The 24501-nt window shown below is 48.2% G+C and overlaps 2 protein-coding genes across 5 annotated transcripts in view; one reads left to right on the forward strand and one right to left on the reverse strand.

Annotated features, from left to right (window-relative positions):
• Positions 1-10601, forward strand: part of ATP6V1A (ATPase H+ transporting V1 subunit A) — a 31876-nt gene extending 21275 nt beyond the window's left edge. The window contains exons 9-15 of one of the 3 annotated variants that reach the window (XM_086478266.1): positions 295-417; positions 517-631; positions 1753-1816; positions 2547-2750; positions 4873-4967; positions 6179-6350; positions 8304-10601. In XM_086478266.1, coding sequence (XP_086334392.1) covers positions 295-417; positions 517-631; positions 1753-1816; positions 2547-2750; positions 4873-4967; positions 6179-6350; positions 8304-8396 — 866 coding nt within the window. In that variant the 3' untranslated portion in view covers positions 8397-10601. The other 2 variants (XM_086478274.1, XM_086478282.1) reach the window with 2 other exon arrangements.
• A 595-nt stretch (positions 10602-11196) lies between these two features.
• On the reverse strand, positions 11197-14820 carry DUSP12 (dual specificity phosphatase 12). 2 transcript variants are annotated; one of them, XM_086464710.1, is made up of 6 exons: positions 14570-14820; positions 14366-14479; positions 14167-14285; positions 13069-13165; positions 12137-12323; positions 11197-11542 (listed from the first exon to the last, which is right to left on the reverse strand). In XM_086464710.1, exons 1-6 carry the CDS (start codon positions 14818-14820, stop codon positions 11381-11383), a joined length of 930 nt encoding a protein of 309 aa, XP_086320836.1. In that variant the 3' UTR covers positions 11197-11380. The 2 variants fall into 2 exon arrangements, with proteins under 2 accessions (XP_086320836.1, XP_086320828.1); XM_086464702.1 differs by having other exon boundaries at positions 14143-14285.
• Between the last annotated feature and the right edge of the window lie 9681 nt (positions 14821-24501).

Here is a 24501-nt window from a genome sequence, read left to right on the forward strand (position 1 = left end):
TTCAGTGAGACAGACTAGCATCAGTGACATTGCTGTGTCTCTTCAAAGAAATACATGGGAATGTAAGATAAGCCAGAGTGGTTCATAGGCAAAAATGGGGAGAGTGAGAAGAAATAAACAAACAAAAAAAAAAGACAGCAAGGGCATGATCTGGTAGGAAGAAAGAATGACTTTCAGTGCTGATTTCCATCAAAATGTAAACTTAAGTAACTTATTTGCATCTTAGTGACAACATACAAGCATAGAATTCCTTTCTGAACTGTATCCTGCAGCACGCTGTTGTGTTTGTTCTAGGAATCACTCTGTCCGAGTACTTCAGGGACATGGGCTACCATGTCAGTATGATGGCAGACTCTACCTCCCGATGGGCTGAGGCCCTCAGAGAAATTTCAGGGCGACTGGCTGAAATGCCAGCTGGTGAGTAGCCTTTTCTCAGTAAAGCCTTTTCTCTTGTAAATGCATCCATCCTTTAAACTCCGAGCCTTTGACTCAATTTCTGTGTGTTGGTGTTTGCAGACAGTGGTTATCCAGCCTACCTTGGTGCCCGTCTAGCCTCTTTCTATGAGCGAGCTGGCAGAGTGAAGTGTCTGGGAAATCCTGAAAGGGAAGGCAGCGTCAGCATTGTCGGAGCGTGAGTGTCGCGTTTCTTTGCTTTGCGTTGGCTGCAGTTCTTCCCCTGTGTTTTTGTGTGTCAAAGTACCTGTTTTTCAGACAAAAAGGTCGTCTTGTTCTGTGCAGCTGCAGAACTAAAAATATGTGAATGAGTAGGTAGATATTTAGTCTCTGTACACTCAGAACTGCCGCTAAATTGTGCGTGGGGGCAGAAAGAATGAATGTGGACAGGTCATTCTGTGAGGTGTGGAATCACAGTCACTTGCAGCAATGGAGCAAATGGTTCAGGGAAGAATGTCGTTAGAGCTGTCACTGAAAATTATGTCACACCATGCTCAGAGCAAGAAAGAAGGGGCAGTTAGACCAGCGGAGTGTGCACCTGGGGGCATAATGAATTGTGAATCTCTTGCTTAAATAGAGTAGAATTACGTGGAGCAGCGTATCTCAAGCTGTGATGGGCTGTGAAAAGCATGTGGTCCCCAGACGTTCTTCTAGGCTATATTGATTTGTATGTCATGCTGTTGGCAAAGTGAGTTTCCTGCCCACATGTTTTCAGGAGAGCCTGTAGCATCTGCAAGAACACCTAGAGTCCATTCTTTGCTCTGCCTAGTTCTGCTGTCTACAACATACGTACACAAAGTCATTGTGCTTTTGAGATTGGAAGATTTTTTTTTTTTGTCTCTGGGAAGGCATATATTAGCATGTCAGGCCCAAATGAAGTTGAAGTGGTTTTTATATAGGTGAATACCTGAAATAGTTTCAAATTGGGATATTGTTTTCTCTAAAATAATCATTGCATTGTGTTTCATGGTGTCCTATCAGCACACTTGCTGAATGTCTTGCAGCTGAGATGGGTTTGGTATTCCAAGCTGGAGTTACTACCTGGAGCTAAAGTGCCTGAAATCATACCTTGATACTGTCAATCAGTCACTGATATAACTATATTTCATGGTATGCTTGATATTACACCTGTGTGGGTATACATCAACACTTTTTGCAGTGGAAGCTTGCAGTCTGTTATTTACTTGAAATTGTGTTGACTTTTCTGGTTTCTGTGATCACTGAGCTGTGCAGTCAGATGTTTGGTGCTTCAGTTTAAACTGTGAAAGCAATTCTGATAACTTTTCCTTATCTGCTCAGTGTCTCTCCCCCAGGTGGTGACTTCTCTGATCCTGTCACATCTGCTACACTGGGCATTGTTCAGGTATGTCCCATGACGTTGCAGTTCTTCGGTCCTCTTTGTTAGACTCAAAATGGTTGTGCTTTGGTGTGTTTGTGCCAGTGGCTGGGGTGTGAGAGCTTTGATTTGACATGGGCAGCTTTGTAGGGTGCTTTGGAAAATGTTCTAACAGTGTAAAAGGTGACCTTATGAGATGGTTTCTGAACTGATGAGATCTCTTTGAAAGAGGGAGTGAAGGCAGCAATTCCTTCCAATGCTGACTGCTCAGGAATATCAGTGTGCTTCCTGACAGCTGCCCGTTGAGCTGCCCTTCAAATGTGACTGCCCTCAGCTGAGATGGAAAGTGAACCACTCTTAATAGGTGCATCGAATCCCCAGAGCAGCTGACTGGAAGAAGAATGTCTTGCAACTGATTGCCCAGCACTGTTTTGGGAAAAGCAGTTATGCCTAATAGGGCTCCACTTAATTACACTCCAGTATTGTCTTTGTTATGGCTGACTTCTCCCTTGTGAGGAGTCTCAAGCTGAGTAAGTCTGAACTCAGCTTAAAAGATGCTTAATTTTTTGAGAGGTGTATTTGAAAGTCGCTGCTATAGTAAGGCTTTCCCTTCCTGTCTCAAGCATTCGTGGTAGCCTTTGCCATGTTGCATATGCTCAAACTTACTTTCTGTATTGTTGGGGTTTTTTTATTGCCTTTAATTATTTTTGTTCGGTTTTGATTTGGAACACTGGTTGATCTTTCTGGCTTCTGGCAGGTTTTCTGGGGCCTGGATAAGAAGCTGGCACAACGCAAGCACTTTCCTTCTGTCAACTGGCTGATCAGTTACAGCAAATACACACGTGCCCTGGATGAGTACTACGACAAGCATTTTACAGAGTTTGTCCCTCTCAGGACAAAGGCCAAAGAGATCCTACAGGAGGAAGAGGACCTTGCAGAGATTGTGCAGCTTGTGGGGAAAGTGAGTAAACAGCTATGAGGAAATGTGCTATCAATGAGTGATCTTTCATGTCCTTACTGCTAGTGCAGGCTTTTGACTGTGTCTTAGACCAGTTTTGATGGATGCTGCACTGTGCAAAAAAGGCAAATGGTCACCAGGAGATGTCAAACTCTCCTGCCTCTAACTGTGCTTTATTCCAGGTTTCATGAAAATACTGGAAATATACTTTTTTAGATTTGATAAACCTTGGCTTGATGCTACTTTTCTCATGTAAATTAAAATCATACAATCATTAGGTTGGAATAGACCTCTAAGATCATCAAGTCCAACTGTCTACCTAATACCACCATGCCCACTAAACCATGTTTAGAAGCGCTACATCAGCACGTTTTTTAAACACCTCCAGGGATGGTGACTCCACCACCTCCCTGGGCAGCATGTTCCAATGTTTGACAACCCTTTCAGTGAAGAAATTTTTCCTGATGTCCAATCTAAACCTCCCCTGGCACAACTTGAGGCCATTTCCTCTTGTCCTGTCACTTGTTATTTGGGAGGAGAGACCAACCCCCATCTCACTACAACCTCCTTTCAGGTAGTTGTAGAGAGCGATAAGGTCTCCCCTCGGCCTCCTCTTCTCCAGACTAAACAACCCCAGTTCCCTCAGCCGCTCCTCATAAGACCTGTTCTCCAGGCCCTTCACCAGCTTTGTTGCCCTTCTCTGGACACGCTCCAGCACCTCAATGTCCTTCTTGTAGTGAGGGACCCAAAACTGCACACAGCACCTCACCAGTGCTGAGTACAGGGGCACAATCACCTCCCTACTCCTGTTGGCCGCACTATTGCTGATACAGGCCAGGATGCTGTTGGCCTTCTTGGCCACCTGGGCACACTGCCGGCTCACGTTCAGCCGGCTGTCAACCAACACGCCCAGGTCCTTTTCCACCAGGCAGCTCTCCAGCCACTTCTCCCCAAGCCTGTAGCGCTGCATGGGGTTGTTGTGACCCAAGTGCAGGACCTGGCCCTTGGCCTTGTTGAACCTGATAGCACTGGCCTCAGCCCATCGATCCAGCCTGTCCAGGTCCCTCTGCAGAGCCTTCCTACCATCAAGCAGAACAATGCTCCCACCCAATTTAGTGTCATCTGCAATGACACTAAATCCTCTCATCCAGATCATTGATAAAGATGTCAAACAAGACTGGTCCCAGTGCTGAGCCCTGGGGGACACCACTTGTGACCGGCCACCAGCTGGATTTAAGATTAGGGATATTGATAAGCCAGTGCTTATAACTAGGCTTTATTCCCATGATAGAAGTACTGGAACTGGTGATCTTGGTCTCACAGGTACTATCTTTAAAAGCTTCTTTCAGTCTGGGCTTGGCTAACAACTGCAACCAACGTTTAGAAAGGGGGAATTGTGTAAAAGCAATCAGGTATTTTTTTTTCTTTTTAGCTCTGAATTCTGTTAGTCTCTCATGAAAGAAGGTCCAAACTTCCTGTCTAGAAAGCAAGCTGGGGTACTTAAAACACAATCTGCCCCCTTTAGCAGAAGGGCAGTGAAGGTGGAGAAGAGTGACCTGTGGTGCAACAGCAGCAGTGAGCCAGGAGGATTGTGGCTGTCCTGCAGGGAATGACAGGCATTGTCGTCGACTCCTTTACTTGTCTGGAACGCCAGACAGGGAAAGCCCGTTGGTAGCTGTGGAGGCCGGTATCAAATCCTTAAGATTACTAACTGATCTAGCATGCTGAGATCTAGTTTTTCTTGCATGGACATAAGGATTGAGGAAGGTAAGAATGAATCTACCTCTTTATGTAGGAAGGTGATGCTTCAACGTGCCTCGTAGCAGAGCCGTGTGCATTTTCTATCTGGTGGCTTTTCCATTATCTTAAAGGAAACTTCCATTGTTTATCATTAGGTACATTAAAATAGACTTATTGACTGTTTGGCCCATCTTAATTTGCCAATCAGTTAAATTGGCTGTTCTATAGCAGGGAGTGAGAAATACCCAAAAGACAGAATTCTGCTGGAAGCCATTTTAAGAGGGTGGGAAGAAAACAGGTACTAAAAGATAATGGTTCTTGGCCAGGACATACCATGTCCTCATGGACTTGAGTTCTAAATTAACAGTGTACCTTACTTTTCTAGGCTTCCTTGGCAGAAACAGACAAAATTACGTTGGAGGTTGCCAAGCTGATAAAAGATGACTTCTTGCAACAGAACGGTTATACGCCTTATGACAGGTGAGATCTGACAGGCCACTCTGCCCTCTTGGTCCTGTGTAGCCTGGATTTAGACAGCTATTTTATTTGGAAATGGATCAGTGCAGAAATTAATTTTACTCACCAAAAACAAATGGAAGAACTGTGCTTAGATAGGCCATCAGTGTATTCACCTTGTCTTACCCAAGGCACACAGACCTTTTCCGAATGCAGTCACGCCCTTTGAGTTTCTCAGGCCCTGTGTTCAGTTAGCCAGTATTTCTGCAATAGTAGGTCCTGAGGAGGAGAAGAGGACCACTTTATTTTCATAGTCAAGACCCAAAGTCTTCCTGTTTATTCTAGCAATGCATGGGGGACTGCAAGAATCTGTTTTTGGTTACTGCTGGATAATTCTTGACTAAGTTTGATCCATCAAAAAAACTTACTGGATCTTTTCCCTAGTGCAATGCTTACTATCCCTCTGTGCTTTGCTTTTTTCCTTGCTATCCTTGTGTTCTAACAGCCTGACAAGGGGCCTTTTGTACTTCATCTCGCTCTCCAGCCCAGGTAGATCAGGAGGTCTTGAATACTTCATCACTGGAAAAACTAGATGCACATCATTCTGCAATGGTGTGTGTGCCCGTGATTAGGTTACTAGGGCAGGTATGCTTGTGTGCGATAGGGAAGCACAAGAAGTAGCACAATGTAGTATATAAATAATAATGAGCTACCTTCCGTGGCAGTCATCTACCCATTAAAAATGGAGCTTTTTGTGTATGGAGTGCTCCTGCCATGGAAATACTCCCTTTCCTGTGAGCGAAGAAACTTGCAGAGCTGTCAGGTCATGCCAGGCTGCTTGGAGGAAGCCTGCTCCCCTGATGGACGAAACAGCAAGGAGGAGTTTTGGTGGCTGCCCTGGTGTTTTCCCTTTCTCGTTAGCATTGGCACAGATTGAAATGTGAGACTGGCAACAGTGATGGTTCCTGTTCTCTCCTGTTTTGCCCACTGTTTGGGTGCTGCTTCAGAAGTCTCACTTCAGGATGATTGTCTTAGCCTATGATTCACCTATTTAAAAATGTGGGACCTGTCAGAGGCAGTCACTCTGCTTTGACAGTATGTACTAAAAATACCTGGAGTAAAGCAGGCTAGTGCTCCTCTCGGGTGAGAATTCAGAGTCGCTGCGAAGGCAGGAGCAAAGGCTAGTCCTGTTAACTGTTCCAAGATGCCTGACAGATCCTCTTCTGTTCCATCAGGTTCTGCCCTTTCTATAAAACAGTGGGAATGCTTTCCAATATGATTGCATTTTATGACATGGCACGCCGTGCCGTAGAAACCACAGCCCAGAGTGACAACAAGATCACGTGGTCCATCATCCGAGAGAACATGAGTGAAATCCTCTACAGACTTACCTCCATGAAGTTCAAGGTATGTTTGTAAGGAACTGGCTTGTGCTGCTTTTTGTGAGCTTCCAGCGCCTCTGGAAGGCTGTTACTCAAAGGTGGACATGAGTTGCCTTAGATAAAGGCCTACGAACAGAGACTTTTTGCAATCATTTTGAATACACTTAAGAACTGGTTTTAGTCTGTGAGCACAGGAACGGACAGTAAGAAATCTAGTCGGGTGATGCTGGCTGCAGTGCCTTGGCAACCCCACCTTCAATAGTCTCTTTTATGCTACATATATTTGTGGTAGGTAGTACAAGCACCTTTCCTGTTTGTTTGGGGGGGTTTGTGATAAAATTCTGTGTGGAGAGAAATGTTCTTGCCAGATAAAAGCAGCCTAAAGTTTAAATCCAGGAATGTGCTAAAAAGCGAATGATGAAATGTTAATTGAGCTATTTTGAATAGAAGTTAAGGGAAGAAATGCTGGTGGTCTGCAGTAATACATGGTGTGCCCTGTGTTTGGCTGCAGGGCCTAAGGCAGGTAACTAGGAGGAGAGGAAGGGACGAGTAACTTCAACACGTGCTAAAGAGAAAACAAGTGGCTTGGAGCACCTGCTCTGCGTCACATCAGTGGCCATCTTTTTAGAGTACAGCTTTCCTAAAACTGGTCTGGAGTGTGCTGGTGTGGCAGTTACTGGTAGGAGAGTAACCTGTGATGCTGCCTGATGTTAAAGCAGCTAAGGAATATTCTTCATAAAGTATAATGCTTACTCTGTTATAACTCTTAAAAGCCAATATTGCAGATTTTTCAAGAACGAGTACTATAAGGTAAAATTATGTTTAAAATTAAGCGTTCTGGTTGCCAGTGTATTCTGTTCCCTCAGGTTACTGGCTTGCTTCTGCAGTACGTGAATCCCTGGTCTATATTCTCAAAGCATCAAGAACATAACAAGATACACTTGGGGACGTGAGCTTCTTTGAGAGCTGGTTATGTAGAGATAGGGGAAGTAATACACTTTTTACAAACCCTGGCAGACATCTGGCATGCAGCGGAGCGGTGGACAGCATGGCTGAAAAAGGGAATCCAGAGGGTGAATACATGTTAAGTGGAGGCAGCCCTCTAATACAGTACTACAACTATATAGTTATGAAAGGAAAACTTGTATTTCCTGGGTAACAGTCTAAAAGGCGTGAGAATTTAAACCTCTTGCATCCTGCGGTCTGTGTACTTTGGAGAGAGTGAAGAAGTAACGTATCCACACATGTAAGTCTCCTGTATTTCCCAAGAGCTGCACTGACCCAGAGGAATGTAGCGCTGAGAGGGGAATGGTGAAGATTTTGAACAGATTGCACAGCTTGGCAGTTAATGCTTCTTGCAGGGAAGGCCCTGCAGCCTCAGAGCAAAGCTGATTGTTACATTTTTTGGCCTTGTCTTTCATGAAAAGTATTCTGAGAAAATGAAGCTGTACAAAGATGATGTTGAGCTTGTTATGATTTCACAATAAGCTTTTAGTTGGAACCGAGCAATCTCTGAGTGATGGCAAAGTAACTCTTGCACTTAGAGGGGATGCACCCTGAAAAGTACAGCAGAGCACTTCTGAGTCACAAAGATCCTTACTCTGTTCAGTTTGGGGGTAGGAGCTGGTACCAATCACTGCAGCTCTTGAATCACACAGCATTAACCAAGACCCTCAGTGTTGTTGAATGCTCTCCAAATCGGTTGCTTTTCAATAAAGTAACCACTGCTCATGAAAAAAATTCACTGTCCAGTATCTGTTCTGCCTGCTCACTGAACATGGAAAGAGGATGAGATTTAAACCGTATGGCTGTTGGTGAGACAGACAGGAGACAGGGATGGAGCTACAATGCCTGCTCTGCAGTTAGCAAGCATTAATCCTGAGGTCGAGAAATTACAGCACTGGCAAAGTAGGGTTTTGTACACAAGTACACAAAGTACACAAGGCTTTTCCTGACCACTTGCTGCGTTGTCTTTCAGGACCCTGTCAAAGATGGTGAAACAAAAATCAAGGCAGACTACGCTCAGCTGTTTGAGGATATGCAGAATGCATTTCGCAGTCTGGAAGACTAGACTCGACCTCTACGACCACTCCAGTTTGTCCTCTCGATTCCTCATCTCAACTCCTCTGCTTCCCTACCTTACAAGAATGATGCAACAGTACTTGAGTTGATAAATAGCCCTGTGTTTTCCCTGTTCATACTTGGAGACTGTCCTTACGAAACATTCCTCTTTGTGTTTGGCATTGCTTTGTGTGTCTGAAATGGCGAGTGATGTGTGATTGGGCCTGGCTGAGTGAGGAAACGCTGTTGTACACTTCTAGGGTGGGAAAAAATTCACCTTCCCTCTCCCAGCTCTCTTGGTAACCAGTCTTTCACCTTGGGCTGTAACCAATTGAGCTGTATTGACAGAGGAGGTGTAGATCTCAGTGCAGTCACACGGTACGTTCTGAGCTGGCAGTGGTAAGGACACTTACATCTGGCACTTTGCTAAGTGACTATCATGATGTAAAGTCCCTATTCTCAAACAGAATTTCTGACCATATTCTGATGACACGTTGATACAACCAAAAAATTTTCACTACTCTCTCCCTTCTGCAACCCTCAGCTGAGTCTGTTGGTATTGAAACGTGGTAGTTCTGGATCTCCCCAAGAAGGGACTAACTAGAAGATGAGCACGTATAAGCGACCAGTATACTTTTGTACACTGGAAAAGTAGAGTTTTATTTTCCTACTTAATACAGATAGGACTGTTGGACTCAGCATCAGCTAAAATCAAAGCCATAGGTGCTCAGCTTCCAGCAGAATTTTACCTTCTTGCCTCCCACTCACCCCATAAAATCTCACGACACTCAGTTGCTTTAGTCTGTGAAGCTTGTGACCGCTGCCGTGTATTGCAGGACATAGATAGCAAGTTCTGGTGATGCCACGTGCATGGACCAGGAACGTGGTCCTTCCTCGGTGGTGCTCTGCCTGCCCGTGCAGTTGCCTCCTGGTGCGATGCCCAGGCCATGCTAAGGAAAGGAAAGTGTGTGCTGAGCCTTCCTCCTCCACCTGTGCTCACCTGGCCTGTTTGGTGGCAGCACAGAAGGTTCCCAGTTCTTGTGTAGGAGGAATGTATGATGCTAAACTGGGGGCGGGGGATGAATAGGGGGAAGGCTGACAAGTACAAAATGTATTTACTCCTGCCTCGTTGATCGTGATGCAAGAGCAACCAGTGACTCTGGTCTTCCGCTCTGTGCTGTGGAAGCACTCTGTCAAGCGGCCGAAACTGCTGCATCTTGGGCTTGTTTATGGGCAAAACTAGTATGAGATGAGGAATGAGCATAGAGCAGCCTTTCTGTCAAACTCAAAGAGCCCAGCACTCGTACCATTGCTGCAGAGTGGGACAGAGAGAGACATGCGGGCATCCTCTCCAGTCTCTCCCTCTTGCTTATGTCCAGTGGCAGCCGATGCTGCTTGGTTGTGCAGCACCCTGTGCCCAGCTGGGTTCCAGCTGATGTGTGCTGCTTTGTTACCGTCATGAAACAGTAATCGTTGTCGGCAACACCGTGGCAGTGGTGCGGCTACGTAAGCGTTAATTCTGCACTGACGTATTTCCACTGGCTGCCAGTTTTGAACAGTAGCGATGCGAAGGGATCTCGCGCTACGGACCAAATGCTGCCACTTCCATTATGGTATCACCTCACTGTTTGTCAGGGAGAAACTTAAAGGGATTGACTATTTTTGGTTCTCCCAAGAGGAGCTACTCCAGCTGATACTCTGGCAGTGAATGGTTAAGTTTACAGCTCACTAAACTTTCGGTGTATGCTGCTTATTTTACCAATGAGCATGTGTGAGTGAGTAGTCACCATCCAAGCCCTTGCTGGATTCCTCATCGTTCGTACCCTTCACCACTGTACTATGTAGCATTTCATGCTAGAAACCAGATGTTCTTATCTCTTTAGAGGATGTTATAAACTTTACAGAAGATGTCTAAGATAATGCAGTTCTAATATTTATTGTGCTGTACCTGGCCCTGAAGTGTGACCAGTTCAAACAGTTTCATATATATTTTTGTCTTCTTTTGTTTTGTGTCTGTTTTCAGTGTTGAGATTCTGAAGTTCACTGTGTCCTGCAAGTCTTCCCTCCACAGCTGTGGGAGGAATTAAAAGATGAGCAGAACCACACCACCTACTTTATCTTGTATATTTCATAATGTATGTTGCTGGAAATTGTGTACAAAAAAAAAAGTTTAAAAAATTGTTGAAGTCAATGAAAATAAAATTGCTTTAAAGTAGGTCTTTTCTGTTTTCTTAGGAATGCAGCACCCCATCAGGAAAGCTCACAGTTTGCTTAAAATCTTACCTCATCGTTTTAGGGATTTCTTTAAATCTGGTATCAGCAGTTTGACAGGGATACTTTACTTCAGTTCTCCCGTTCCCGTACGGCTTGCCTAGTCTCCTCAAACATTACACGAAAGAGTTATAATGTAGTAAATATTCTTGGGTTAGGTATTTTTAGGACTACTATTATTGCAATAAAAGTGTAACTCTAAACTTGCCTTTTGCTGCTGGTAGCTGCCATGCATGCTAATGCAGCAGTTGTACTATTTTACAGCACTTTGCTAAGCCTTAAAATATTTCCCTGCCATGTACCTCACAACTGTGGGATATTCCTCCTAAAACCTCCGCTGTGTGTTTCGGACAGACTGGTTGGAACGTGTGGATGGGAAGATATGCAGCACTGCTGGCCACAGCCTGAAAGTAACACATTAGTGTTCCTTTTAAATAAGGAGCTGAGACCTTCTGTAAATAGCAACAAATGAAGTGAGAATATACTAAAGACATCACATTCAGGCATTTTTAACATATTTGACCACTGTTCAACACCTCTTTGAAGGAAGTGTTTTGCTATTTTATATATATTAGAGATAACAGCAAGCTCGAATAGAGCAAATGTTCAAGTAATTCCACCGCATTGCAAAAGGGTGGAAGTCACAAGCTCACACCTGGCAACCACAGACTAGCCAGCAGTTCTTCGTGGACGTTGAGAAATCCATCGAGAGAAGCGACAAATTCAGGTTTTGGCAGTTTGGAAGTTACCAACTGGAAATGTCCTCACCTCGTCCACCCGACTTTTGTGGATCTGGAAGGCAGGCGTCACCCAGCGGCCACAGGAACACTGCTCACCCCGCCAGCTGAAGGAGCCCAGCTTCGATGTGCATTTAGGACACAGAAGCTGCAAGAAAAACACGACCCGCTCTAAGGCACACGCGGACGTAGGTCTATTTAGAATTCACTTCTATGGTAGATTAAATTGTGCAACCTGCGCTGAGCCAGCTCCTTTCCTTGTAACACTTCACAGAAGGTAAACGGGCTTAAAAAGGAGCAAAAAAGCTAAACTGGTGTGGCTCGTCAGCCCTGGGGTGTAGCAGGCAGCTGTGCTGGCAGAAGGGAGTGGGTGGAAATGCAGCTGCTCAGAGCCAGTGTGGTCCCAGGACAATTTTGCCAGTCTCCAGAAAGCATGAGGCAGCCTGACACCACAGCAGGTTTTCTAAGTCCCACCAACAATTTTTCTCATACTAAAACCAAGCAGCAGATAAACCCTGTCTAACACTCTGGCTCATACTCTCAGTCCAACAAGGCCACCAGCTCGTCTCCTTATTAAAAGGATATTTAACATTTAAGAATTCGTTCATAAGCTGCAAAATTCACACCAGAAAGGCTGGGAGACCTAGGCCCTTGTGCAGGGGCTTTCGTATCAGGGAACAGAAACATTTTTTCTGCCTTTGCAAAAAAACAAAAAAAAAATAAAGCACACTCTCTCCTTCACCTGTCCTTCCAATACTCCGAGCAACGCTGGCTCCATCCACTGCACGGGCTCAGTGAAGTAAGAGGTACACTTCTCGCGGCCGTCGCCACCAAGCTGAGCAGAGTCCGTTATCCTCTTGCGGGCAAAGGCTGCCGGTCCGCTTCCTTCCGTGTGGGACAAAACACTGGAGCTACGGAACAGAGCGCGCCTGCCCTCCATGATGAAGGGGGGGGAAAGAAGTAAAATAGTTGTTTTTTTTTTACTGGGGAAACCTACAGACAAAAGAAAACAGGGACCTGGGGCCCCTCGACAGTAAGTAATCAAGCAGGATTACAAATCCTACATTTTTTTTTATTTGAAGGAGGTCAGCAGCCACCGACTCCATTCAGGGTTGCTTCTTAACAAATGTAGTGATTTGTGTAGGTTCAGCTCTGCCCCACAGCTGTATGCTGTCTTTTATATTGATCTATTTTTAAACAACTCCTGCCTACTAAAACTGTAAATCTACCCTCATATACTTGAAGAAATCTACACCTAGGAAATAGCGGGATTATTCAATTTCACTTTCAGCAATCATAAAAGGTAGTTAAAATGCAGTAAACCCCAAAATCTACCAGAATTTTCTTCTGGAGAAACCAACTGTCAAAAACAAACTAGAAGTTATGGTTTCAGAGCAAGTAACTTCAGAGCGCCAAGCAGAATTATGCCAGCCTATAGAACATGGCAGGTTAGGCTGCACAAGTACTGCACAACTCCAAGGTACAAAAAGCGTTGTATTTCATAAGATACTTTTATTTGTCTGATTTTTTTGTGGCACACACGCTATGGAAACCTTGGCAAGAGCTCATCCCTGTCCTGACAATAATGACGTGTCTGTTGATTTACACGGGCTACTTTTCTCTTGAGTTGATTTCAAAATGTCATTTTATGGAGAAATATAGAAGGTTCAGTACCTGCATTTCCTGCACCTGTAGAGAACCTCTGTGTTTGGAGTTTGACATACATTGGTTGGATCAACAGCAAAGACTTCTCGGGGCAAGTCTTGAAGTTCTGCAGAGGGGTCAGTACCAAGTTGTGAATCAGATCAACGCAGCCATGCTGCATTTCTGTGGGACAAGACAGTGCTACGCCTCTACTCCAGTCACACCATGCAGAAGCCACCTTCTTCGTATTCCTTCGTCTGCTCACCAATCCCATTAGATAAGCTAAAAATGAAAGAGCCTTGTCCCACCACCCAAGACTGGGATCTGCTTAATGCAAGGAACTGGAATCTGGACTGTGGCCTTAACAATGGTAAAATAGTTGCATTTTGCTTTATGTTCTTACTTAGAAAGTAAAGGCAGAGGAGCAGTTAGGACAGTTCTGCCAATCCTTTAGCGTACACAATACAGACAGTCAGCTGGCGAATGGGAAATGCTGAGGAGAATGACACATAAAGGGAGACAGCACTGTCATGCTGAATATGCAACACTGAGATCTTGCAAAAAAGCTACAATTATAAAATTACACATATGCACACATATCTACTACAGACATCCTTTGGCAAATTAAAGTATGAAAGTTTACAAGTTTACTTAATACCTTGACTTCAACTTTATCTCAGTTTTGCCTTTTTTTTTTTTTTTTTTTTTAAATTTCGTTGGCTTCTTTTTAGAGGATGTTAAGTTTGCTTTGCCAGGTACATAAAAATCAGGAAATGTATCAAATTGACCTTTACCATTTCTGCATTTCGCTAAAGAGAACAGTTCCTTACAGATCTTGTTTCTCAGGCATCTCTCAAAGACATTTTTTTCCCCCACTGATGAGCTGGAATTCTTTAGAGCCAGTACGATGCAAACGTTTACCCAGCCAACTCAATGCTCGGCTGCTTTGAAGGCAATACTCAAAAGTCAGCCACCTCTGACATGGCCTTCTGCGTTCATTTCAGGACAGACTGGTCCCACCTGGGGCTACCCTCCCTCGGAGACTGCCCAAGCTCCACTCCGAGCACCCGTCCCAGCCCAAGGCCGATGCTCCCAGGGCTCGGCCCCGCAGCCTCCCCCGCCACTCACCGGTGTACCTCTCCGTGAGCATCTGCAGCCGGTACCGCTTGTAGAGGGCGCTGCTGCTGTCCACGGCGCAGCCCCTGGCCTCGTAGAGCTTCAGCTGCCCCTGGAAACCCGGGTTCACCCTGCGGCGGGGGCGAGAGGAGAGCGGGGTGAGGGGGCGCCGGGCGGGCAGAGAGCGGCGGGCGGGGGATCGGGGACCCACTCTGCGTCGGGTTTGGCGGCCCTGACGGCGGCGTAGGCCTCCTCCCAGCCGAGTCCCTCCGTCTTCATGAGGTAGGCGGTCACCACGGCCACGCTGCGGCTCACCCCAGCCTGGCTGCAAGGCAAGGGACAGGGCAGGCCGACCGTGAGAAGCGCGGCCCGGAGGCTGCGGCCGGCCCCCAGCCCCCGCCGCCCCGGCCCTCACCAGCAGACGAGGGCGGCACCGCCGCCCGCCCGCGCCGCGCCGATGAAGGCGGCGCAGTCATCCAGGCGGCTCAGCAGGTCGGCGCCGGGCTCGTCCCGCGCCCGGACGTGCATGGTCCGCAGCCCCGGCACCACCGGCGGCTCCTCCGCGTCCACCGTCAGCACCGCCACCACACCCGCTGCCGCCAGCGACTCCGGGGAAGAGCGCGACTCCGCGCCGCCCACGTAGAGCCCCGGCAGCACCAGCACCATCCCGCCGCCTCGGCAACCCGGAGCCACCGACATGGCAGCCAGCTCGCCGCGGCCGGCCAGGGCGCCGCCCCCAACATGGCGGGGCCGCGGCCGCCACTCCCAGCATGGCGCCGGGCCTCCCCCTCCCAACTGGAAGGGTGCTGCCATGGAGACGGCGGGGCCCGCCTGGTCGCCGGGCGGTAGCCCGCTGGGCCCGGCCCCGCCGGGAGCCGCCTGGGGGGGGCGGCAGGGCCGGGGCAGCTCGGGGCGGCGGGGGGGGTGTCACCCGTGGGCCGTCCCGCCGTGTCTGCGGCGATGGCGGCTGTGGGAGACCCTGCTGGGAACCGCCGCCGCACGGCTGCCTTGGCAGGCACGAGAAACCTGGGAAGTGATGTCAGGGCACTTTCTTTTTCCCTTACCAGTATTTAAGCAATAATTTCCATAATAATCCTCACAGTTCTGTGAGCACCGGTGCAATTCTGTCCTCGCTACACCCACGAGTATCTGTCCCACCTCGTCCTTTTTAAAATCAAGGGGGTCTCCTACCTTCCTGTCCTGTCTCCTTATAAATGCTCAGAAAACAATTTCATATCATTAAAGAATCTCTCAATATGTTGTTATTAAAATACCTTTTTTTTTTAATTTATCTTGTGGTTTTGAGACCCCCATTTGCTACTGTTTGTGTGTTTTGCCATTTTTGCAATTTTTTTTTCGCTTTGGAGATGAGGTAGAACTGACTCCCTGACACTCTCAGAATGGTTTTCTAGTAACTGGTGTCTTCTGCGTGGAGTCAGTGGGCTGCTCTTTCGAGATGGATGCCTGGAGTTTGCTTCAGTGCAACCTTCAGTGGGGGTTAGAATAGATACAGATAGATCAGAGGTGAGCACTAGAGGAGAACACCACTGAGCTCCCAATTCTGATTTTGATTTCTGCTATCCTTACTCCTCAGAGTAGTCCTGTCATGCCAATGGCAAGCGTGGTGCGGAGAGGTGGCCTAGAGGAGCAGGTATCTGGGAAGCCGCACCAGGATCCAGGTTCGTAGTTGTGAATCACTGGCTTGGAGATCAAAACCACAAAGGAGGGCTGTGAGGAGCCTTCACTTACTGTACAACCCCTGGCTGCTTTGTAGGATGGTCACCACAAGCCTTGAGGAAATCAAGCACATGGAAAGGCTTCTGGGAAATGCATCAGCTTACTGCTAAGGTCTGCTGCACGACCACATCCACGTAAGTGGGAGTGCAGTCGGCACGCAGAAGAAAGCAGACGGTGGTTAGCCTTAACTCCTTCTAGATGGAAGCTTCTCACACAGGAGTCAAACTGCAAGCACTTTTTTAATGTCACAGGTTTTGCATCCCTGTGAAGCTTTTTTGTTACTCATGTTAGGAACCGCTTACGCTTTCCATTGCAACCTAAACTACAAGACAGACAAAACAATTCCTTGCTGGATTTGTTTAAAATAGCTGAATAGGCTCTTGCCACTGAAAATCAAATGTCTGTCCCAGCTTGAAAACTGCCCCACTCCTCTGTGTTATAGTAGCTCTCAGGCAACGAGTAGATTTTGAACTGCAAAACAGGAATCATAACTAAATCGAGATTTTTATTCTGATCCCTTACCATTCACTGAGCTATGGCTTGCATTCAGCACTGAAGTCCGATGTAGCGTAGACAAGAGGCATCGTATCTTCTGGTAATCTTCCTTGATTCCAAGGCTGTCCACGTGAAACTGTTGAAGATGATGGAGCAATGCAGAAATCTTGGTACAGCCACCTTTTCTCTGCCCATCATAAGGTTCAGGTCTGTTCTATGGCAAGAGGAGACAGAGAACTTGCTTTCCTCCTGTAGATAAGGATACTCTCCCTTAGCTCTTAGCAGCCTGTGCAAAACATCACCACCCAGCATATCACCAGCCTTAGCTTTTCCCTCTTGTCTCCAGAGACCCCAACACTTTTCTTCCTTAAGCCTTTTTGTCCAAAGAGGTCTCTACCATGTAACTGCAAGTTTTCCCCAGCACAGGCCAGACTTTGCAAGTTTCTGAGCAGACGTAAAATGTCACATTTCACTAGAAAGAGCTATGGTAGCGCTATCTCCTCATGTGGGATGTGTAATTTTACCCTACCTCTTATGAGATAAGAGAGCCTGAAAGCTCTGATTATCTGTCACTGGGAGAACTGGTGCAGCACAGCTCTGTACGAGACAACTGTAGGCACAACTGTTGCAAAAAAACCGTCTGCAAAGGCCTGTTGGATCCTCGCAGGATGCCAGCTAGCCACGGAGGAGGTGAGGCTGGCAGTCCCCTCGGACCTGACAGGGTGAGACTGAAACCTGGTGGGAAGGGAGATTGTCATCCCCTTCCTGCAGGGCAGGCAGATGGAGGTGGGGTACTGGGGAGCAGCTGTCATGCTGCAGGAGGGATGGGCCACCGCAGAGATCCTGCTGAGGATGCTCCCCGTGTGCTTGTCAAGGACCCCCTCACCGGTGCCAGCAGGGACATGCACCAGTTGTCAGCCTCATGCTGGGAGACGGACAGAGGGACAGCAGCTTCCAGAGCCATAGAGTTTCCATGCAATGCTGGTGGCCCACTGAGCAGACCGAGATGGCTCTTTGTAGTTGAGATGGGCCCCAAGGCTTCTAAGAGTGCCAGTCCACTGTAGGTTAAAGTTTGATGTCATCCTGCTGTGAAGGACAGTCTGATTTTTTGCCTTAAACAACCTGCTTTGCAGACTTTATCTGTGTGTCTTGAACAAACCTGTTTTACACTGCAAGTTTTATGTATTAGCCCTGAAACCAGCCTGCTTTGCAGTACAGCCTGCTCCAGGGAGGGAACAAGCCCTGTGAAGGTGGAGCGGTGCTCCCTTCTCACAGATAAGAGGGTGAAGCGGCGCTGCCTCCTTGGACATGGGAGGGTGGAGCGGTGTTCTCCTTGAGAAACTTTAGTTGGGACGGTCGATAAAGGGGGCTTCAGCTGGAGCAGCTACCCAACCTCCCCTATCCAAACAGACAAATCCTGCAGAAGAGGAGTATACACTGGACTTGAGGAAGTTCACTCCCTCATCTATAGTGGACAGAACCCCCTTGGAGCCCTCAAAATGTTGTATAGTGTGCCTGCGTCCTGGTTAGCATGAAGAAAAGTGAGAAGAGGAGGGGATAAGGTGAACAGGACTCATGAATATTAATGGAAGGGACAATAAAAATACCGATAATCAAGACACAGGTGTGCACCCACCACCGAAGAACCACAGATCAGACCGGACCTGCGAGACATCGCTTGACCCCAGAAGTGGTGACAGCCCTTTTCCTTCCTTCCTTCCTTCCTTCCTCCCTCCCTTCCTCCCTTCCTCCCTTCCTCCCTTCCTCCCTTCCTCCCTTCCTCCCTTCCTCCCTTCCTCCCTTCCTCCCTTCCTCCCTTCCTCCCTTCCTCCCTTCCTCCCTTCCTCCCTTCCTCCCTTCCTCCCTTCCTCCCTTCCTCCCTTCCTCCCTTCCTCCCTTCCTCCCTTCCTCCCTTCCTCCCTTCCTCCCTTCCTCCCTTCCTTCCTTCCTTCCTTCCTTCCTTCCTTCCTTCCTTCCTTCCTTCCTTCCTTCCTTCCTTCCTTCCTTCCTTCCTTCCTCCCTCCCTCCCTCCCTCCCTCCCTCCCTCCCTCCCTTCCTCCCTCTCTCTCTCTCTCTTTCTCTCTCTCTTTCTCTTTTTTTTTTTTCCTTCTCTCTCCATATTATTAGATAGAATTAGGGAAAACCATACTTTTATCCCATCTCTGAAATATTACTATTATCCAATCTATGAAATATTATTTTATCCAATCTGTGAAACATTACCTTTATTCAATCTGTGAAATATTATTACTATTAAAGTGTGTTATTGCTGCCAATCTACTGAGGCAGCAATAATAAAGAGGGTTATTAACTCACTACCTTTGCCAAGCAAAGGGTCTCTGCCATGCAGAGGAAAACCCCTTCAAAAGGGAGGATACAAAAGATTCGCTTACCCCGAAACCCACCGAGTGGGACAGGACACCCGCCTCTCCTCCGGCACTTGCCCTAGGGCCTGTGTGATTGTGTGATGGCCTGGCTGGCAAGCTGCTCCAGCCAAAGGCAAATGCCCTCTTTGGATGGATTAGTTTTAAATTGCATAAACCTGACCCAAAAGAAAGGGTGTGACTGTGTATCTGAGGGCAGGGAGTCTCTGACGTCACTCATTTAGATAATTTTAAGCTACATAGTTGCATTGTTGGTGCAAAACCTCCTTTTCCGGTTGCCATTGCCACCAGCTAAGAAATAAAATGTCTATGGAAAAAGCATTAAAGAATGCAGACAACTTTTCAGACCCTACAATCTAGCAGGGAAAAAAAGCATACTGAAAAGAAAGACAAGTGGAAATTAAGACTAGATAAAACTGTGTATGGACCTTTAATTGTGAAAGCAGATAACAATTGCAGCAAACTACCATGGGGAAACACTGGATTATCCATCTCTTGAGCTATCTGAAAAAGTCTGCCGGCAAGAGCAAGTTATGGAAGGGGCTGTGAGTTTCACGGCAGGATTATATTATCCAGGGACTATATGAGTACTGAGAGGTGGTTATTCATCTCTGTTAGCCCTCAAATCTGTGAATTTTCAGGGGCAAACACCACTGTCTGCAACTAAAACCAGTGGCAGAGTTGAGAGGCAGGGCTCGCAGATGCAGGCTCCCAAGGGGGTTGGTCCAGTCGTGGACCGCTACGCTCCTCCGCCACCGGTTCCTAGAGCCATAGATGACAAGGGAATGTCAAAAAGATGTGATTTCAAAGTGAAAACCTGTGGTGAGGGAAAGTACAAAATCTGTGGGGCAGAGCCCACGGGCAGCTCAGCACCTAAGAGCTTTGCACAACAACGGCTGCACTCCCTGAACAACCCCGCTGTTTCTCTGTACTTGCGTTTGCCACCTGCAGCCTGAGGCGATGCGTCTTAAGTTTGCTCACAACTCCCGAATTAGAGTAAATGTTTTTTTTTCATTCTGATTTGCAAACCCTTGTTCTCCCCCCACCTCCGCCTTCCTCCATCAGCCTTTGTCTTCTCCTGCACCACAGAAGTTTTTGACAGTTCATTCTCCCCCTGGGTTCCAGGAAACCGTGTGACTAATTAAGCAGTTGGGGCGAGCTCAGGTGCAAGGAAAAAACAAGTCAGATGACAGGCCGCTGCCCACTCGCTCCAGCGAGTGCATTCCATCACAGCATGTGTCCACTCTACTACTTCGTAAGGGAAAGGAAAATGCTGGGCTTCCCCGGGCTGCCCGCTCCAGAGCCTCACAGCACAACCGGGTTGGCAAAACTGAGCCTCCTGCTGCAGAATCAAAAGCTCCAGGGGCCCAGGCAGAGGCGTAACTACCTCTTCCCTACTGGAAGAATTTGGCCTGCGTACTTCGAGTGGCTCCATTTCTTCAGGCTTTTAAGCAGTTTTGGTCATATACATCAGGGGGTTCATGAGAAGGAGTCTGCAGACTGCAGCCCAAGTTGCCAGAGACGGCACACAGCAAAGCAGTGGAAGAGCTGATGGGTGAGGACACCCTCAAAGAGACATTCATGAGAGACACTGACTGGTTTTCCGTGTCCTCCTCACGTCTAAACGCAGCAGGAGCTTGGAGCTCCCACTTTGCACGGGTCCTGCTGGTGAAGGGGCCTGGTGGCATTTCTTGCCCCTTGGAGAAGGAGTGTCTCTCTGCTTTTGCTGAGCTCAGAACTCGGTCAAGCTGGGAAGCCCTACACGGTAGCATTGCATCTCTGGGAGAACAAACTTCTCTGTGCTTCTTAGCGGCAAATTTAACCTCAGATTTTTGAAAGACTGCTCTTGCCTGCATTTGTACACTCTGAGTGTCTATACTGGACTTCACGTGTCTACTTTTATCCATGTTAATCAGGAGGAAGGGCTGCGGCATCTCCCTGAAGGAAACCTCAAAGGCTTGTAAAAGCAGTCAGGAACAGAGGGGCTCACTCTTGGTACTCTTGCAGGAGAATTTCCCCATTGCCCCGTGTGGGTGAGATGTTCCTACCTGTCTCCACGCTCTCAGCATCTGCAGACATGCAGTTTCTCCGCGTCAGACAGAAGAGTTTCCCAGAGGCAGATTTGATGCTCAATTACAGAATGGAGCATGACAGCTATTACTACCATGTATTAATAACTCTGCGTCCCTTCATGGCTTTAACAGCTGTAGCAACCAAGATTTATAATGACACATTACGTTCAGCAATGCATCACGTAAGGAAACTAATCTGACAGCGCCAGGTCACTGAGCTGACTTACAAGTTTTTAAGTGTGTTTCTTCTGCCAAATTTGCTGCCCTATTTACTGGATTAAAATGAACAAGTTGCACTGTGTTCGTAAAATTCCGTTCTTGCCTCTGTTTTGGCAGCTCCCAAACTCTTTTTCCTTCTGTCACACTGTCATCCAAGGAGCCATTTGGTCCTTCTTCCTTCCCCATCCTCTATTTTGAAAACCCTTTGAAACAGGTCCTGTGGTGTGTATCCTGAAGGGGGGTACACCACAGGACAGGAGAGGAGGGACTGAGCTGGGAGAAAGTGCTGGGGACATGGGCTGAAATGAGGGATGGTGTGGCTGCGGGGGAAAGACGAGATGGTGGTTGTCCAAGGGCAGAGGGGGACCGTGGCTGCTGCCACTCACTGCCTCTTGCCAGGAATTTGTCTGTATCCCAGTTGCTCTTGGAGAAAGGACAGCTTGCAAAGATTGGGATCATCTGCTACTTCTCCTTACACTCGGAGTTACGGGTGACAGCAGGAAAGTCAGTCCTAAATAAACATTAAACATTAAGGCTGTACCCAGGAGCTGGGTCTAGGCCCACGTCAGAGCCACCTCGCAGCCACAGCACCCGAGCGGTAACCCATGGTTTTTAATCTCTTGTCTCGCCAGTGGGCTGTGTGCTTCCACGTTTTCCATCCTCACGGCACAGTAATCCACCGTGCAGACACGGTCAGATGGATAGCAGAAGGCTGGCTCTCGTCAGGGGTAAATGGGCTCATTCTCCTGGACGTTCATTACTCAAAGATGCACTCCTCGTTATTCCTGCAGCTCACCCTGGAGTCTGGTCCAGCAGGCTTTGAATGGTGTTTCAAAATCCCGTCCCACAGACCCCTTCTGTGGGACGAATGAAAAGTGATCAAATAGACCATGTGTATTGTCAGGAGCTCTGAATTCACTGCAGAGAGTGCTGTGCTTCCACTGACAAACACTCAAGGTCTGCGAATCAGAGGAGGCAGAAAACACCCCAGGTGTCCTGTCCTTTAAGACAGAGTTGAGATACCTCTTTGTTTTTACAAACATTTCTGTGAAGCAAGAACTTGTAAACAAATGATATAAAGTGTGAGCCTTTAACATCTGTAATACTTTAACATCTGTAATAGCAGTATGTGCTGCAGTTGTCTTTGCCTTTATTGGTATCTAATGAATATTACAAATAGAAGATATTTTTCAACATGTAATTTCATTGCTGTTTGCCCATGGGGCAACAGAAAATATACTGTCCAAAATAATCAGTTATTGTTGTAAGACAACGATACTGAGGCAGAAATATTGTTGAAGAAATAACAGGTGAGACCATTCACTATTTTAACCTCCAAGTGAGACATTTCCTTACTGGTGGTCGTGCCTCCATCGCTTCTGCTACTACTTCTTTTTGAGTTCCCTATTTCTCTTTCTTGTTTTAGAAACACAGTGAAAAAAAAAAGTTGAGAGAGATCGAGGTCCTTACATCCAACTCCGTACCACCACAGACAACCATATTACGTATTTTCTAGCTCTGTCTTGAAACGAGTTAGTTTTATTCCCCTCCCTCCCTCCTGTGATGCTCTGAATTCAGGATAATCTTGTTGGACAAAAAGATGGTAACTTGCCTTGAAGTTGATTCTTGTGTCAATGTTATCCTTTAATTTAAATACCTTTTTTTGTTTCCTGTTCTTTACCCCAATGGTGGGCTATCAGAGAAAAACACAAAAAACACAAATAAACCAACCAACCCAACCCATATTCCTGCTCAGCTTTGGCTTTGTTGGTGAAACAAGGCAACTCTGTGTTTGCTCAGCAAAGAGGAGCTTTTCAGTTTCCTCTTACAAGGTCAGCTCGTCTCTATGTGTATACAGGTTTTAATTAATCTTTCTTGACTGTATATGACCAAACAGTGTAACAGATGTGTTGGGTTTTTTTTCCCAATGCTTTGTAAATAGTTTTTAAGTGTACTAGAAATATGCCAACTGGCTTGTCCTAGGGTAAGTTTTGCTAATTTTTCCCCTCTGCTGAGTCCCGATTATCCTTCAAAAGGCAAATACTCCAGGTTCTTTCTCTCCTCTTTTGCTGAAACGTTGAGGGTTTACAGCAGAAATCGTAGCGTTTATCCCCGCAGATCACGGCCGTGCGCAGCGCGCTATTAAACGCCAGCCGATTTTTATTACTTCATATCTGAAAGTTATTCATTGCTTCCTGTCTAATAGTTCCGTCCTCCTCCGCGTCCCCCGTGCTCCCCCGCAGCCCATCAGCTGTGGTTTTCGGTAGCACCGTGTTTCATTCAACACGTTGACCCTGCCCTTGCGAGCACATCCTTGCCGGTTTCTCTGTTAACTCCCGGCTTGGCTTGCTGCCGCCGTAGCAAACTCTTTAGGGGAAGCCTGGAAGTGCTGGATCTGTGCTGACAGTTTTTCTGCTCGAGGCGAGGTACCTTTGGGAAAGCCACGTTGAAAATACCCCGTTTAGCCCGCTTTGCCTTGTAGCCCCCCCGCCCCCCCCCCGCCTTCCGTCGGTCCCTTGAAACGCGCAGGTCGTCGCTTTCCCCCCCGCGCGCGGCCGTAGGTATACGGGGGGAGGCGGAAAGCCACCGTCCCGCACCCCTCACCGCCACCTATGGCGGAGGGGGGAGGGAGCGGCGGGGCGAACCCCTGGAGGCGGGGGGTGAGGGCTCCATGGCGCGGACGGCCCCCCGCCCGCTCCCCGTCTCTTTCCCCACCCCGATCCCCGCCGGGCTCCCGGCCGGGCGCCCGTCGGCCTGAACGGCCGCCAAACTCGCCTCCACTCCTCCGCGGCGGGAGGGCTGGGCTGGGCTGGGCTGGGCCGGGGCCGGGGTCGGGGCCGGGGCCGGGGCGGGAAGCCCTGCCACAGCGGCCGTTACTGGGGCGGCCGTTACTGGGGCGGCCGTTAGCGGTGCCGCCGCCTCGCGCCCCGCCCGCCGGTTACCTCACGGCGGACGGGGGGACGGGGCGGGGCGGGGCGGCAGCGCGGCGATAAAGGGCGGGCGCGGGGGCGGGAGGGGGCGCGCGCGTGAGGCTGGCGCGGTCGCTCGGGGTGCGCGGCGCGGCTGAGCGGAGCGGTGAGCGGCGGCGGGGGGGAAGGCGGGCTCGGGCCTCCGCTCCGGGGCGGCAGGCAGGCAGGGTCACGGTCACTTACGTGAAGGCACGTCCTGGAGGCAAGCGGTCGGTAACGCTTCTTTAGTTCACCGGCTTCACGGCGGGTTGCTCTCGGCGCTCCTCTCGAGAGCGAACGCCTTGCGGGGGCAGCCGAGCCCCCCGCCGGCGGTGCCGCGGGCGTTTGGGGGGGCGTGCGGCGCTGCGGCTCCGCAGGGGTACGGCCTGCTGCAGGTACGGCTGGGGGGGGTTGTGGGTTTTTTAGGTGTTGTGTGGAATTGTATGTCTTACAGGAGAGACACTGCTGCGGAGTAACGTGCTTCATCGTGAC

Source organism: Leptosomus discolor, chromosome 1 (genome assembly GCF_034619465.1).
Source record: "Leptosomus discolor isolate bLepDis1 chromosome 1, bLepDis1.hap2, whole genome shotgun sequence".
Taxonomy (NCBI): Eukaryota; Metazoa; Chordata; class Aves; order Leptosomiformes; family Leptosomidae; genus Leptosomus; species Leptosomus discolor.

What these genes read in the sequence shown, in the direction of transcription:
- DUSP12 (XM_086464702.1), bottom strand. Translation starts at nt 14,820, where the DNA reads ATGGTGCTGGTGCTGCCGGGGCTCTACGTGGGCGGCGCGGAGTCGCGC. An exon ending in GGTGCCGCCCTCGTCTGCTG is followed by an intron (nt 14,480 to 14,569) that starts GTGAGGGCCGGG and finishes CTTGCCTTGCAG; the next exon opens with CCAGGCTGGGGTGAGCCGCA. An exon ending in GCCGCCAAACCCGACGCAGA is followed by an intron (nt 14,286 to 14,365) that starts GTGGGTCCCCGA and finishes CCCCCGCCGCAG; the next exon opens with GGTGAACCCGGGTTTCCAGG.